General features: G+C 40.6%; 1 protein-coding gene across 1 annotated transcript; it reads right to left on the bottom strand.

Annotated features, from left to right (window-relative positions):
* Positions 1 to 15,288, bottom strand: cog3 (component of oligomeric golgi complex 3). The gene is made up of 23 exons (XM_061088189.1): positions 15,118 to 15,288; positions 14,706 to 14,852; positions 14,537 to 14,598; positions 13,154 to 13,319; positions 9,051 to 9,125; positions 8,524 to 8,616; positions 7,913 to 8,038; positions 7,712 to 7,792; positions 7,578 to 7,621; positions 7,348 to 7,474; positions 6,600 to 6,691; positions 6,147 to 6,286; positions 5,381 to 5,541; positions 4,829 to 4,937; positions 4,619 to 4,737; positions 4,404 to 4,493; positions 3,688 to 3,808; positions 3,305 to 3,393; positions 3,060 to 3,194; positions 2,216 to 2,291; positions 1,958 to 2,085; positions 1,217 to 1,315; positions 1 to 1,104 (listed from the first exon to the last, which is right to left on the bottom strand). Exons 1-23 carry the CDS (start codon positions 15,283 to 15,285, stop codon positions 1,075 to 1,077), a joined length of 2,478 nt encoding a protein of 825 aa, XP_060944172.1. The 5' UTR covers positions 15,286 to 15,288; the 3' UTR covers positions 1 to 1,074.
* Positions 15,289 to 17,916: the final 2,628 nt, after the last annotated feature.

Genomic DNA, 17,916 nt, shown 5'->3' with positions numbered 1-17,916 from the left:
TCATTATTTGTCTTTTTAATCAGAATGTTCATAAATAATTTTACTGTACACGTCATTTTACATGGGACACGCCAAAGCAAATGTTAGATTGACCGTGTCCTGTTAGCTATGCAGTTCTGTGAGGACCTGTAGGAAAGATGCCCATGAATCATATACAGTGCAAAACAGAAACGGTCAACAGTCCGTTCTGTTTGCCGAAAGTAAAAGCAGAGCACTCTTGACCAACCCAGTTATAAAATGGAAAGAAATGTATAAAACATAGGATTTCGTTGTTTACATATTTGCAACAGAATAACAAAACCAAACAAAACATTCACACGAAGAAAAGTAGAACAATATTTAAGAAAACATCTGACAGGGGGGGAAGAGCTGAGGGGATTTTGCTATGATCAAAGTTGGACCTGAGCATCCTGTAGCACTTCAGGCCATCATTAAGTTTTATTGAATGTGTTATGAAGATGGCTACATTTTAAAAAGGGAGGAATAAGATATTCTGCAGCATTTCTCTTGTAATCCTTTCAATACCCAACGAGGGAATCAAGGCATCTGAATGTGAGCCTGCCTACTGGCCGATAGCTACCTGACGTTGAACCCTTTTAGTGCTGTTACTTCTTCTTGCCCACCCAATGCTCCTGTCTGAACACTTAAATAATTTGCCCCCCACCCTCACATTTTGTGTAAATGCTTTTTATTCCAAACGATTTGAGCTGTCAACGCTCCCGCCCTTCGTCAAAGTGGATTCCTCCTACATGAAAACAGCCTTTAACACAACAACACCCTTAAATTTAGTCGTGCAAAACAACCAGCTCAGAAACCCAAAACAACACCCTCCGCTTCCCAGTGTGTCATGGACTTCCAACGCGACTACCTGAACCTCTTCGTATCTGGAGCTGCTTGAGCATCTGAGAATCTTTGGCCTTGTGCAGGAGTGTTTTTTTTAATCTTTGCCGTCAAGTTCGGCATTCCTGGTTCAGCTCGCAGCTCAGTTGCAGTTCTCTGGTCACGGCTGGAGTCGGAGCAACGCTTTGCTATCCAGGGGGTGTTCGCCAGCATGGCCACGCCAAAACCCGGGCATTACTTATTTACAGACAGCAGCAGGTTGATCTGAAAGAGATTCCCAGGAAAAATATCACTTTCCCCACTGTGGTTGGTCTAAACAGCATTGCTAAAACCATGTCAGATGCCTTCGGGCCCTGCTAATCCCAGTGAACCGTACCTGCTCCATAGATGGACATGCAATGATTTGCAGGTCTTCTCCGTTGTATTCCTCCTGAAGCAAGGCGAGCAGCCTCTGGAATACCTGCTGTATGTTATTCTGCAAAAGGGAGAAAAGAAAAAACATCCATTTACTGAGCGCTGCAGGGAAATTATTACCACATCTCCTTCTGGCCTACGTCCCCCCACTATCTTGTTTCCATGTCAACAGCATAATTTTGTTTCTCTATCATCCAGCGTCACCTGGCTCCATGATGAACACCACACAGACAGGAACAGGATTTCACTGTTCCAGTTCAATCAAATTTAGAACTAAAGCCACAATCTCAGCCTGTTGCAAATAAGAGGGGAAGCCAAACATGGAATTGTTATCTATATTTCTCTGGAATTGATTGGCAGGGATTTTACTACAGAGAACAAGGCTCACTAATGAATAAATGTAAGCCAGAGATGATTTCTGATGCAGCAACAGGTTTGTTTACATCAACACCTCAGTAAAATGGCTCTGCAAATTCTACATCAGCGAGGAAAGAAAAATAAAAATGTTTTTTTACGTGGTAGCTAAGCCCTTCAGCCATAAAACATTGTATTTAGGAGTAAAACATTTTAAATGTCATTGACTTTAAGTGAACATGGTATATCTACTTTGCTAATGCCAACTGAAAGGATTCTTTGAGTTTAAACAATGCTGTGAAAATAAATTGACTCGTGAAGTACATGGGTTAGTGTTTCTGCCACCCACCCTGACAGGCTTGAAAAGGATGAACTCCGTGTCTCTATTGGCCAAGTACAAGGACATGCTCTGTAAAGTGCTTGGCAGCTTGCTCTTCATCACACGGTAGGTAGCCATCACTATATCGTTGATCTTTGCTGAAAAGAGGAAGAAGAAAACAAACACTATTGAGTAAAGAAGAAAAAAAAACAAGGCCCTGTAGCATTCACTTCACAAGTTTTGATGAATCGCATCGTGATGCTAAGTGTGTCCTGAGACAAATCTTACCTGGCTGTGCCCAAGGTTGCTGAGACAGACTGTATGTGGGACCACCTTGGATAGCCATGGTTTTAAGAGCTGCAACCTGAGTGCAACAGACAATCAAAACCCAAACAATGTAAAGGACTTTATTTGTGCTAGTAATCAATACTGAGAGGTGCAAGAGGCTGTGCTGCAGCTCGAGACAATCCAGCTCAGTCTTGAATTATAAAGGACTGTGCTAACATGAGCAGAAAACACATGCCGCTTAGAGACGTGCACCAAACTTGAGATATTCAGACATTTTCCAGAGAACGAAAAACTGTCTCTGTCAGTTGCTCTGAAACAGCTTCGGAGTTTTGTGACACTGAAATGCAGCAGGATATTGTCCGCAGAGACTGGGCCAATTTATGATGTTTTTATCATGTCACAGGCACAACAACATATTAATACATCATGTCCTGCCTCCTGAATGCTCTAACCAGACACCCCCCCCCCTCCCCTCGTCTGAACCCTCCTGAGATTATCCTGTTGTTTTTGATGCACCTGACACAGACAATCTCCTGCTGCGTTCTTCACATGTGAAAGGCAAAGTCCTGAGACGGTCCAGACCCAATTATGCTGACATTTTCAGTTCATATCTGAAAACGGCTTCAGCGTGGAGGGTAAAAATCATGACAGATACAAATGCCTTGCAACAGAATTTGATATCGTACATGAACAAAAAAAATCATTCATTGCCCTTCATTGATCAGCAAGTAAGCAAAGGACTTTTTAAGGTTTAAGGTTTCTGAAGGGAAAAGTGAAAAAAAAATGAAGGTCAGAATGAGACATTGCTGCCTGAGGGCAACTCTGTCTTCGCTCTAACATTCACCTTGGTGAGGAACTCCTCAAGGTTCCCCACGAAGATCTGAGTCTGCTGCTGGATGAACTGCTCACAGCTGAACTTCAGGTGTCGGTCCACATCCTTCTTAGAGTCAATGTAGTGCTCCTTTATCTCTGGTGTTCCCTGGAGACCACAGAGAAAAAAAAGGGCTTCAGCAATCCAACGAGTATGAAGTGCACAGTATGTTTGATACAAAAAAGAGCAGAGAGGGAACAGAAATGAAAAAACAGTACCTCCAGCAGGAATTCGAGTATGGCATTGTGACTGTTAAATCGGAAGAATTTGGGAACAGCCTTAGGGTTCATCATTTTGAAGGCAGCATCTTAACACAAAGCAGAGAGAACACATCTGGGCTGGTGTAGAATTAGAGTGCCCCCTAGTGGTACAACTTCAATATGACCTTGACTGAGATGGGGGGGTGAGAGGAGGAGGAGCGAGCCTGCCCTGTGAGCCATTGGTTAATGTACATTACGGGGCTGGATTACACTGTAATTTCCACATTAATTGATGCCACTGGTGCATGTGATAGGCACAAGTTGCTTAATGAGCAGGAGAATGTAATGACTGGCTTTATGGAGCTGAACACCAATTTTCCCACCACCTTTAATTATCTTACCTCGCGTTTTCTTCAGGTCCAGTGAGATTTCCTTGATGGCAAAATCGGTGTGAAATGGGGCAATCTGTTCACGCATTATCAGCAGGTGCTTGATCAGGAAAAGTTGCCCGTCTATTTGCGTCTGCAGAAAGTGATAGCAGACTGTTAACTCCACACCGCAGGCTGCCAAAACAAAAGGGCATCTGCTGAGTCTCCAAGCTTCAGAGAGCATAAAAAAAAGCACGAGCTCGGAGACGATAAGAGAATATGTTTAATTAATACCCGTCGATTAAGCATAGTTAGAAAGGGACATGCCACTGTGAAAAAAACAAAACATTTATCGCTCTGCTAGAAATAGACATCATCAACATGGGACGGGAACATATCCTCTGACCGATGCTTTGATTTGAAATGAGAGGTAGAAACGTGCCAGTTAGCTCAGATATTGACAGCAAATTTGAAGATAACAGCAGCCGTTAAATAAAGGTCGGTCTGCTGAACACTCTATGGGGTGTAATAAAGCTGTTAAAAGAAACTGTAATGACATCCCAGCTACTTTACTTAATGATTCTGTCGCCTGAAGAAATTTGAAAGAAACTAACAGAACGGCATTGTTTAGGTAACGGATCCTATAAACGATGTCAAAAACAGCTACTTATCCTGCTAGTTTGATAATAACAATCTAAAGTTCTGTATAAAACAAAAACAAAGCTCTACTCGTAACCATTCGTGCCAACCTTGTTTTTGATGATGATATCGGAGGCTTTAAGAAGAGACTGGATGCAGGCAGATAAGGCTTCTTGAGATAAACCCTGGAAGACTGCTCTCTGGAAAAAGACCAAGTCACAGAAAGCAACGCATGAATAAGAAATGCTTAAGTGGAAAATCTATATATGCACACCACATGGGAGGAGGGTGTAAATGAGCTGGTGAATAAAGATTGAACACTCACGTCTATGCATCTGTAAAGCTTGGACAGGCAAACCAGTGTCCGTCTGACGGTGGGGTACCACATGCCGTGCAGATCAGCAGGAGAGATGGACGGCTGCAGGCGCGATGCCTCTACATTCCCTGTGTTCAAAAAGGAGGAAAAGCCGTCAGGAAAATAACAATAACCCCAAGAGCTGCAAAAACATCAGGGTGAGGATGTGGAAACACTGACCAGTATTACTGTTTCTTCTACCATCGGGACTCTCAAGTTGTACATCAGAAAACATCGCCTCTTGCGTCACGTGCTTAATCTGCTCTTCCTTCAAGCTCTGAGCAATTCTCTGTTTAGCACAAGAGAGAAAAGGAAAAAGGTTGTATGAAGAAAGGTTCAGATGCTATAGAGGCATGTTTTTCTATTTTTGCCTCAATAAGACACCGACAGGTTAGATAAATATTGAGACTAATCGGATTGTTTGTTGGAAAGTCACGTTTTTCCTTTGGGTTAATAGCAAGAGGAAAGGTTTAACAGGTTTGTTTTGACAGGTTGAATTTTATCTGTTAGATTTATTACACAAACAAATTTCACATTAAAAAAACTACTATTTCTTGACGAACTATAAACTTAACAGTTTATCAAAATAAATGAATGGATGCAAAACCCAATACATGAACAAAAGATTGAGATATAATATGTTAGACTGCTTGAGCTGAGTTTCAGTTGAAGTGTTTTTTCCTTTGTGGAGATAAAGAAAGAGAAATATCCCACTGAGGATACAAGACCAACCTCCATCATCTCCAGTTTCTCAGGGTAGGCCAGATCCCCTGGAGCTGGGTTGTAGCCTGTGATATCAGTCTGGATGTAAATGTGGGTCCTGTAGACCAGCCGCTCTTGGACATCCTCCAGCATCTGCTTCACCAGCCCATCAAAAGCCCCCAACTGAACCGCTGCACGGAGGCACACACACGGGTCAATTTACAGTTCAACCTCCAGTTCAAGCTTATATAGTTCAATGCTTTGTTGTGAATAGATCCAACAAACACAAGTGCTGCAGGGTCTAAGCAGAAACGTGTGTACGTGTGCTGCAGCCTTGAGTGATGCTGGATGTGGTGGGAAATCAGAACAGCAAAACGAGTAGTACTGCAACATAGAAACCTATCCTTTTCATTTGCTTCTTTTTAGTAAAATTAAACAAGCTACAATTAAAGTAATTTATGAGTGAGCTGATCCACGCTGTCTCGTATTTAATGAGGTCAAGTTTTCTGGTTTTGTGTTGGCAAATAGACAAAATGAGAAATCCTGTTTTTAATTTATTTTTATCTCATTGATTATGTAAAAAAAATTATTTTTCAGTGTTTTAAAAAAAAGAATGTTAATTAGAAACAACAAAACTAAAGAGTTCACTGTAAAGATAATTTTGTGGCACAAAGGGCAAAAACTGAAAGGTTTCCCCCCCAAAAAAATCCTGGCACAGCTACATCCGTGTGACTCAATCGTAATCACGCCATGCGTCACACAAGAAGCTTTCAGGAGAAGAAAAGCTGTAACCCACCATTATTGTGAACATGGTCTTCCAGCATCTCATTGTTGAGAATGCTGCAGAGCTCGGACAGGGTTTCCAGGTGGATAATGTGGATGATTAGAGGCCGCAGGACATCATACAGGGACAAACATAACTTCTCTAGCAGTTCACTGTTAAGACATTAGAGAAAGAAAAAAAACACATTGATTTCTTTGGGCGGCTGCGAGAAGACTAAAACTCTAATTTCCTTTATGTTAGGAATAAATATACAAACATATGCAAAACATTTTTGCTCTTTACTAGTAATATAAATTGTAGCCATACTGTTTAAATATTAATAATAATTTGAATTTATACAGTGCCTATCAAGCTACCCAAGGCCGCTCAACAGAGATAGGAAAAAGTTAAGTATTTCAAACACAAACGAGACAATGGCTCTGTGTGCTCAGTGATCATGTTACTAGTGGGGCATGTGTTACTCACTCCAGTTGAGGCGTGGGCTTGGAGAAGAACTCGTTGTAAAGTTGGTGCTCATCCTGGCACACGTGAACCATAAAGGCACAGCCACTGCGAACCTGCTCAAACACAGAATACACATCATGATCAAATACTTTGTTTGCGGCTCCACTTCAAACAAGCACATGCATCCTCCCACATAAAATCCTGCGGGCGTCGACTGTATTACAGCAATCATTAACAAGACGCATAACCTTTCTAGTTTCATTTAAAAAAAAGAAAAAGGTAGACATGTAGTGTGGCTGTTATGATGTTTCATTGCAGGAAATTCTGACCTTTAATTATAGCATCCCATTAAGCCAATTAGTCAAGTGTTTTAAATGCCACAACCGTGTCGGACACTGGCCGCGCAGGTGCCAGAATATGATCCGTTTCATCTGAAGTATTCATTTGAATAAATATAGTTCGCCATTAGCTAGGTCTGTTAAATTTTGCACCACGAGAGGAACACCAGGATAATAAATTACAGCTTTATGGATGAGATACAACTGAGTGTGCAACAACAACACATACTCCCTGCACAGCAGTAAGTGCAAGATGCCTGCTGTACAAAATCTTAGCTGGTGCTCATTTATCAAGTGCACAGCTTTGTGTCCGCACAAAACACTCCAGTAAATTTCCCAGAGGGTCCATACTGGGCATTCTTTGCAAGCTAAAAATGTCATTTTTACAATATCTAAAGGGCACTTCACGCTTTGAACCACTCATGCCTTACCAGAGCACAGTGGTCTTTGCTGTTCTGGTTTGTCAGGTCAGTAATGGTGGATATGATGCTGGGACTGAGCAGCTGCTCTCGCTGGTCAAGGTAGCACTGGTGGATTTCATCGAGGAGCTGATGGTATCTGCTCGCATCAATACAAGGAGGCATGAGTTAATCTCGCACAACAGCTGTAGAAAGAAAATATATAACAGGAGCATCAGTGCCGGAGAAATGCCAATACTCACTCTGGAATCTTCTCTGCTCGCTGTTCAACTTGTTCAATCAGTGACTGAGAGAAAAAAGAAACGTCAAAGAAAATCTCATTTTAATACAGAAAATGGCTCATGCAAAACGATGGGCTGCATAAAAAAATACTCACCCTGACTTTTGGTGCAGCTGCTCTAAACTTAACATAATAAAGTGTAAAGGCGTTGTCTGCGTTGGTCAAACCCATTGGATCCTGAGGGGCAGAAAAAAATCAAAAAGAGTCAAGTATTGACAGTGAACTCTGCACATACAGTATCTGTGTTTCCATAGAGCTGTGGACTGTGTAGGAGGAGAAAATGTGAGGTTTTCTCACCCTTTTCGTTAACTGGCTTGTTAGATGCTGCAAAGTGTTGACAATGTGGATCTTCATGAAGTGCATAGCTTTAGAAAGACAGTGTTTAAACTTGGCCAAATAAACCGGGTAGTCCTTGAAGTTTGGCTGCAATCCAAAAAAGATAAGCATTAGACAGTTTTAAGTGTGGTCACATAATGCATGGATTATTTTGTATATGGCACATTTCTGCAGTAATAACATAGTTCAACAATATAGTAAGTTTAGTCTTGGTCAAAATTTCACATTGGAATAAAATAAATTGACTGTGATTTCATTGTTTCCCAGCCGCTCCATTTTACAGGTACACACAAACTTTGAAAATCAGCACTCTGGAAAGCATTTGAAAAGATCTACGTGTTGGACACGCGGCTCAAACACCGAGCAAATATAGATAGGATTATGCAAAATGTCTGCATTAGTGGAGACAGGGTGTAAATGTGCAATTATTTCCACGGGAGGTATACATACACATTTTGTTCTTGAAAACAAAAAAACATGATCTAGTATGTAATCTTTCCAACGCTGACAGTAAAATGGGATCAACACTAACACAAACAGAAAACTCTCTGCCAAGAGTGAAGGCTGCTTACATGTGAAGAAACATATTCAATGCAGTCATCCAATTTCGACAGCATTGGTATAAAGCCTTCACTATTTACAGACAAGGTTGGCGAGTTCAGTTTCTGGAACGACAAAGAAAATGTTAGGTTTGAAGTCTGAACAAAAACAATTATAATCTTCCAGCACTCGGTCTTTATGATCAAAAACATATTTTTTCTTTTTCATTTGCATAGTCAACTCTGCAATGATGTGTTTGTAATTTTAGACCAAGCTGAATTACACATCTTTTTTCTATATTTCAAAGATTTCAGGTGGGGTGGAAAAATGCCTTAAATGTCTTATTCGGTAAATACATTTTTATAAAACTCTTAGATTAGAAACATAGCTTACATTAAAGTTCTTAAGACTAATGCTTTTAGTCGGGAACATAGCTGCTGGCTGGTTCGTAATTTAAATTGGGCTTATACACAATTAAAAAATGAACTGAGATGTCATTGACGCATATATCTGTTTAGAAATGTTTAAAGTTGTACAGGAGAAAATAAATACAGCTTACCGTGTTGATGTTCTCCAGCTCATTAAAATATGACAGTTTCTGCTGTATGCTCTCAGCCAGGTCAACAAGCTCCGACTGCAAAGAAAGAACCACAAACCAAAGTTGACATAGTTTCTACAAACAATGTGATCGGAAAGTTCTCAGGCCACTTGAACTTGTGTCACATTTATTATGCTGTAGCCTTATGCTATAAATCAAACAGAAATGCACTTTTTCTATCATTCAGTCAAAATGTTTACCGGCAGCGACAACATGGCTTGTAACACAAGCCTTGGGTTTGTGGGTTTGTGAGGGTGTGTGGGTGTGTGCGTGTAATCATAAAATGTTTTCCTGGAGTAACCGACAGTAGCAGGAACTAGCACAGAGGTGTTTTCGAGAACCTTGGCAGCCGTCTAAACAAATATTTGGACAGCGACTCAATGGATTTGAAACAAAGCCATCAAGAAATCATTGAAGTCTGTACTTTCAACAATACTTCAAGGAGTTTAATAAAACCTCACATCAAAGATGTAGGAATTACAGCCATTTAAAACTGTTTTGTTATTTCTCCTATTAGTCTTCGGAAGCTCGAACGTAATAAGACAAATGACATCAGTCAATCAGTTTCATGGCTAGGCATGGTGTTCCCTCATTATTTCATGACAAACTAATCGGACAAAAAAATGCCTGGACTTGATTCCAAGGGTTGAATTTGCATTTGGTAGCTGTTCCAAGAGATCTCTCAATATTCAGTCCAAAGAGTTGCTGGTGCCGGGTGAAGGAGGCCATCATTAGAGTGCGGAACCAAAACAAACCTCTCAGACAGATGGCAGAAACTTTTAGAGTGGCCAAATCAACTATTTGGTTCAGTTCTAAAAAGAGGGAAGGCACTGGCAGGCTCAGCAAAACCAAACCGCCTGGAAGACCACTGAATACAACTGAAGTGGATGGTGGCAGGACTCTCCCCTTGGTAAACAAAACTTTTTCACATGAACTAGCCGCTCTCGAGGAGGTAGCCATTGTACAATCAGGAGAGGGCTTCATGAAAATAAATGAAGAGCATTTACCACAAGGTGCAAAACACCACCATAACACTCTAAAACAAAAAGTCCAGAGAAAACAAAGCCCTGAGCCTGCCATGGTCTGGAACTCCATTCTTTAGACAGATGGAAACAAGATGAACTTGTACCAGAATGATAGGAAGAGAATATGGAAAAGGAAAGGAACGGCTCAACATCTAAATCATACCCCACCATCTGTCAAACATGGTGCAGGCAGTTTTATGGCCCCAGCATGCACGGCTTCTAATGGAGTTATGTCACTGGTTCATTGATGATGTGACCACTGGGATGAATTCTGATGTAAAGGGATACACTACCTGGACATATTCAGCCAAATGCAGCAACACTAATAGGATGGTGCTTTACAGAACAGATGGATAATGACCCAAAGCAAAACAACCCAAGAGCTTCTCAAGGAGAGAGAAAATAAATTGAGTTTTCTTCAATGACCAAGTCATTCACCCGAGCTCAACCCAACCGAGGAGGCTTGTCACTTGCTGTAAACAATACGTGCGTCAGAAAGACCCACAAGCAGGCAGCAAACAAAGGCAGCTGCAAGAAACGTTTAGCAAAGCGTTTCAAGGGAGGAAACTTCAAGTATTAGAAATGATTAATTTTCGAAATGGGTGAACAAACATGAAGATATATTATTTGTGTGGGGTTTTGAGTCCTGCCACACATTATTTTATGCCAATAATCAGTCAAGAAACAGCCACTAGCAAAAATAGTGGATGAGTAAGAGGGTGCTATGTGAAGCACAATGTTCAGATCAACAACACTATGTAATTGGCTGGATCAGAACAGAAAATAATAATAAGCAGATTGTAGGGCTGGGCGATTTTTCGATCCCGATTCGGGATCGCGATAAAATTTTGATCGATTTCGATTATCTCCTCGTGACATGTATTCGATCTCACGTGGCAAAAGTAAGCGCAACAACAGTGTCGGAGTCTGCCGGCTGCCGTCTGCAGTTAGGACACGACACGCCCCCTTCCCATCGTGAGAGCTGCTGCAGTTGCGAGAGAGAGAACAAGAGAGAACGAAGTTGAAAAAATGAGTGAAACTGAAGTCGGGGACAGCGAAAATAATGCCGAATGTGAGAGCGACATCACTACATCACCCGGAACCGAAGACATTTTCGAAAAAAAGCGTAACGCGACGTCAGTTGTGTGGACGTGGTTTGGATACGGCTAAAAGGACGAGGAGCAGACGAAGCCGGTCTGCAAAATATGCCGGCGTTCGGTACCAGCCAGGACGGGAAACACCACAAACCTTTTCAATCACCTGAGACGGCACCATCCCAGTGATTACACAGAGAGTTGGACTCTGCCGGCTCAAGTTTGCACGACACCAAACAAAGAGACAGGCAAGACCACTACGTCTCCCGTTAGCATCGCTAACGTTAGCATCGCTATGTTAGCAAAACAACAGTCCATCCAGTCGTGTTTTGCAGCCATTGCCCCATATGAAAACAATCGAAGCGGGGAAAAAATATAACGAGCGCTATTACTTATTGCTTAGCTACAGATATGATGCCCCTGAGCACAGTGGAGAGGGACGGCTTCAGGAAACTGATCAAAAACTACATATCGTATTAAGAATCGAGATCGATCAATATGGAAAAACATATCGTGATAACATTTTTTCCCATATCGCCCAGCCCTAGCAGATTGGCTGTTCCATAAATGGCATATGTTTTGAAAGTATTCAATAACCTTAAATCCCAGTGGGTTGATATTCAAGGTAAAACAATAAATATAAAATAGTCTTTCAATAAATCACAACAGGATTTGCATGATAAATACACCTGGTTAAACAAAGTTAAACCTGACAGTTGCTAATCCCGGGAATCAAAAGGCATCGTCAAGGTGGAACAACTGCAACTCGGTACTAACAAACTAGATGATGACTGTCCTCACTCATAACTAATCTAAAGGCTGCTGTACTTTTAATGTTTTGCAGGAATTACTAAAGATTACTCCATAAGCAGATTGATTTTATCCAGTATCATCTCAAATTAAGGACTATTTTTTCGCAGGTGGCCTTTTTCAACTCAGGAATTAACGTGAAACAACCATTTATAAATAACTTGCACCTCTCATTCAGCCTGTATGAGAAAATTGGAGAACAAAAACCATGATAATGGAAGTGCTGAACTGAGCAGTGGGATGAAAGAAAAAGAAAAAATCACTACATGGAGCGATGCTTACTTAAAAATGACTGGAAACACAACAAACTATTGAGTTCAGAACATCATGACACGGATAAAAGCTCTTCTGAAAATAAAATTGCTACCCAGCATTCTGCAGCCTGCGCTTTCTGGGGCGTATTTAATATGTAATTGACTCTGCAGTTTTCATTGTTTTTCTATCTATTTGTTGCCTTTTTATATTTATTAGAAAGTAACAGTGAAAGTGTGCCAGGGAACGGGGTGAAAGAATAAGAGAATGACACGCCGTAAATGATCTCGATAGGAGTGGAATCTGCTGTTTAAGGCGAATGCGCCCACGTACTGATGGCTTGACAACTTGTCATTCTTTTGCAGGTTGATGCTCACATATATAATGATCTTGTATGAGTTCAACCTAGTCATGAAACTGACTGATTGATGTAAATTGTCCAAAAGACATTTGAGCTTCTGAAAAATGAGGCACACGGCATAAAAATGGCTGTAATTCTATACCCATCAATCCAACTGTCCTATGTGTCTACACACCACTTGTTCTTTGAGTGTCTTAGGGGGGGTGGGGGGGGGACTGGAGCCAAACCTAGGCGCCATGGGAGAAGAGGCACTATACCATTACAATTTGTGTCAATCTCCAAATACCTATGTTGTACCAATTGTAAACACAGGCCATAACCATCTCTATGGCAATACATGCTACTGTTGGTATTTGCCATAACACACACACACACACGCACAAGAACAAATCACTGGGTGAAAACAAAATCAGTCACGCTGTTGACACTGGTAAACATTTCCCATCAATCGTGTCTCGCCCAGAGACTTATCATATAAATAAAGCAGGATTATAAACACAGAAAGCACAGTGTTCTTCCTACCTGTTCTTTTAGGAGCTGTTCACAGGCTTCGTGCAGAGTTCCCGTCTTGTTGGACACAAAGAGGTATTGTTTCTGAAGGGAGTCCAAGTGCTCCAGAGCTGCACTGACGTCTGTCAGAATAGCATCACATTGTTCCTGGTAGCAGTATAGATCATCTCTGGTTCTCCTGAAGCGAAAAGCATCATCTGTTATGTTTTGCACAGCAGTGTTATCACTTTTTTACCTGATCAGAAAAGTGTATGCCATGTTCCCTACACTGATATTTTCAAGATAAGTTTGAAAGCACTTCTCAGTGTGCAATAAAAACAAGGGTATCAACGCAGATGTATTCTACCAGCTGCTGTGATGTCAATACTGGGCATGGTGTTCAGGAGGGACGGTTACACAGCAGGGCAGTAACGGATTTATACCTCATACTTTATGTCATTTAGATCGTACTCTGTGGAAAACAGCAGGATGGGCTACAATGTGTCACAACAGTGTCAACATCAAAACACAACGTCAAACATTTCTATCTTAGTCATATAATCAGTTCTTGTATATGTTTGTCTGTGCATGTTTGTGTCTCTAGGTCAGGTTCAGTTAGCCTGATAATTATCTGATAGTTAACATCCGTCCAGATAGATCTGATCACAAGCGCTCGGCTCCAAGTTTGTCTGTTGTACAACAGGCATAAAAATGATCCCGGAATGTGTCTCCAGTAATGTGGGATGTCACTTCCTGGTTCGATATGCAAACAATTCCATACATCATTTGTGTTGTGCAAAGACCAAATTATGTTGTTTTAACCCAGTCTTAGAAAAAATATGTATCTGATGTATCTTGCATGTGTTAATCTGTGTGTGTGTGTGTGGGAGAGAAAGAGAGTGAGCATGACCAGGAGGGATTGAATTAATCAATGCGCAGAGCTGTTATTAAAAAAAGTATCAAACAAATCATTGCATGGGCACTGAGAGGCACAATAATATGTTTGTTCATTGTGAAACTGTAGCAGGTCAGAAGACATCCTTCATATATGGGCCAGGATGCACTTCAGCTAAAGTACTGTGGCTACGTGTGTCCCAGACCATCTCTCAATGTGGTCTGATGGATCAGATCTGGAGATGCATTCAGGCATTTAGGTGCGTTCAGACCTGAATGTGTATCTGACCACTTGTGATCAGATCAATCAGGAGGACAGATGTTGATACGAGGTCTGATACCAGGCGAGTAGATGAATGATTTGTGGAGCGAATGTGATATTTTACTCTTCATGGGTGAGTAGAAGTGTCATTCAAATACACTGGAAAAAACTCTGCTTTGAAGTAGCTTGTTTCAGGACATATCACTCATCTAGAAACGTGACAACACCATCTTGGATGAAGCATTTAAAAATGGAAGCACCTGTATTTCGTGTTGTCCTCCTGGTCCATGTTCGTCTGTAACTTGGCGAACCAGGCGAAAAACTGAAACACAAACAGACAATATGTGAAAACCCACACATCTGGTGATGGTGCAGGGAGCCTCACCAGTAGCTTCAGCCCAGTTTGACTTCTGACAAAACACAAGTCACCTGCTGGGCGGTTTGTATCCTGTCGCTCTCCATGTCCAGCATCTGGAAACCCTTGAGCAGGACGTCCTCTGTGGAGGCGGGGACAGTGGCTGTGAACGGGGACTGCAGGGACCGGGAGGACAGGCTGCACAGGTCCTCGATGGGAAGCTGCACAAAACAAAACAAGAGATCATCCAGCAGCCTGGAGGAGATGCTAACTGGTTTAGCTTGACGTGGCGGGGCGCGAGTGTGAATACAAGCATACTGGTTTGCCAACAGCTTATTATTCCGTTATATATTTAATATCTCCTCAACATGGCACCGGTTTGGACAAAGTTTGTACAGAGGCTGCTTCTTAGTTAGCTTCACCTCCCTTGGGCTTGGAAAGTAGGATTAGCAACACGGTTAGCTAGCTAGCTGAGTCGCATCTCACCTCGGAGGGGACAGCGAGGGTCTCGGCTGCGGATCGGATCTCCAGCATGGAGTCCATCTGTCTCTCCGTGAGGGGGGCCGTGGCGTCCGAGCGGCGGTCCCACAGAGACAGCTTCTCCCGGGTTTCCTTCTCCGTCAGGTCGAGCAGCGACTGTTCCGTGGACGCCATCGTCGCGTCGGACAGCGGCAACGTCAGCAGCTACGTACAGGTACTTCCGGTCCCGGGAGCGTGGGCGGGGCATCGAGAGGAGGCTGAACCGGAGTTCATCGTGATCACATACATCTTATATTATATTATATTGCATTATATTATATTATATTTTATTACATCATATTATATTGTATTATATTATATTATATTATATTGCATTATATTATATTATATAGATCTCCTTAAGTAAAAAGCCTATAAAATATATTATAACCTAAAATCCTGATTATTTAGGTAAAAGTAAGTAATGTTATCATGAAAATGTACTTCAAATTACTAATTACATAGGCAAAAGACCGTGTGAATGATGCAATACTTCTTTGCATTTTAAAGTCCTGTGCTGTATTTAATATGTTTAAAAATGTGTTTACTTTTGTTTTCCTTTCACTCATTTAGGGAGTACAAAAAAAAGCAAATTAATTGGCTTTAAGTTATTTTACTTTTTTTTTTAAATTTATTTAATTTCAATCCAGAAATTAAGTGAATTTATTATACACATGTTGGACTTTACTTTAAAAAATCTCGAAATCTATACAGTAAATATGTTTGATATTCAGGATGTAGGTAGTCAGAGAGGTCATGAACACAGGCATATATCAGTCTCACTCTGAACTTATTGAGCAAAGTGTTTTTACAGTACTTTGAAATATCCAGAATTGAACTGATTTGATTGTTCACATGTAGGACTTTACTTTGAAAAATCTCCAAATCTATACAGTAAAAATGTTTGATATTCAGTATGTAGGCAGTCAGAGAGGTCTTGAACACAGGCATATCAGTCTCTCTCTGAACTTATTGAGCAAAGTGTTTTTACAGTACTTTGAAATATCCAGAAATGATATATTCCACAGTTGAAATGTTGGACTTTACTTTGAAAAGTCTCTTTATATATACAGTAAAAATGTTTGATCTTTGGTAGTCAGAGAGGTCTTGCACACAGACATATCAGTCTCACTCTGAACTTATTGAGCAAAGTGTTTTTACAGTACTTTGAAATATCCAGAAATTAACTGATTTGATTGTACACATGTAGGACTTTACTTTGAAAAATCTCCAAATCTATACAGTAAAAAAGTTTGATATTCAGTATGCAGGTAGTCAGAGAGGTCCCGAACACAGACATATCAGTCTCACTCTGAACTTATTGAGCAAAGTGTTTTTGAAGAACTTTGAAATATCCAGAAATAACCTGATTTGATTTTACACATGTTGGACTTTACTTTAAAAAATCTCGAAATCTATACAGTAAATATGTCTGATATTCAGGATGTAGGTAGTCAGAGAGGTCATGAACACAGGCATATCAGTCTGACTCTGAACTTATTGAGCAAAGTGTTTTTACAGTACTTTGAAGTATCAAGAAATTACCTACTTGAAGCTGAAAATGTGGGATTTGTCGGCTTGCTTGACCGCAGTCACCACCAACGGGTCAAGCTAATATTATTCTGATTTTAAATACTTGGTTCGATTGTTAAAGTCAGGTTTAAAACATCACATGTGTGCAGCTAGCTTGCTGCTAATGCTAGCTCTCATGTAAGCAGTGCACCATGAAACATGGTTGATAAAAACGTGTATTAGTTGATTTAGGTAAGTTGTTTTTATATTAACAGACAATGCAACACTGCAGCTTGACTCACTGAGTTCAAATTGTAAAGCTGAATGTCTTTGGTAACTATAAAGCAGGTATTTTATCAGTCAATAGCATTAACTTTACCACCTGATTGATGGTGCAGTGAAACTGTTCATTTGCCTTTCTCAGTCTATTCTGATAAAGATGTGTCACCACTCTCTGTCCTCTTTAACGAGGAGAATATAAAATGCTGCTGGAACTGGGGAGAAACCTATATCTCTCTATCTGTCATGGTCTATGTTTGTTTGTTTTGTATTTAATTTTCTACCCACTTATTTCCTTCTCTTCATTCTTACTCAGTTCTCTGAGGTGCCTTGGGATGTTGCTGGATTATCTTGATCATTAAATTCTTTAATAAAATTAAGCACCAGTTGTTTTATAGTTTGATGTTAACTCGTTTTTTCTCTGTTTCGCAGGAATGTGTTACAGCCACTGATGCAAAAAGTTGCATCAGTGGCTTTAGTGTAATAATACTTATATGGTTTTAATTTTTGTACTCAGACCATCAGCAAGACAGTGTTCCAATATGTTTGTGTGCAACGCTTCAAAGTGAATTTGCTCAGGCCCGCCCAGTGCTGCAGTCCTAGAAATTTTTGAAATTGTAGTTTTATTATTATTTTTCACGTTGTATTTGGACAGATGTTTTTATGTGCATGTCGGTTATAACATAATACAAATCAATCACTTTGTAATAAAATGTATAATTCATGTATCATCAATTCTGAATCTACATAGATCAATCTAGCCTAGTATCTCTATACTGCTGAAATCACTTGACCATTAGTTTTGATCAATGGGATTTATGGGTGGGACAGACTCTGGCTTCAAAATGTCACAAAATACTCAAGTCCAGTAGGTGGAGCCCTGGGGTGGATTTTAAGTAGGCTACTGTAAACTGATATATTCACTAAACTCTAGCATTTGATCAGATTCACTGTGAGCATTAAAGTCACAGTTTT

This window comes from Limanda limanda, chromosome 16 (genome assembly GCF_963576545.1).
Source record: "Limanda limanda chromosome 16, fLimLim1.1, whole genome shotgun sequence".
Classification (NCBI taxonomy): domain Eukaryota; kingdom Metazoa; phylum Chordata; class Actinopteri; order Pleuronectiformes; family Pleuronectidae; genus Limanda; species Limanda limanda.
Note: the sequence above shows the minus strand (reverse complement) of the source record. Positions and strands in the feature narration are given on the sequence as shown.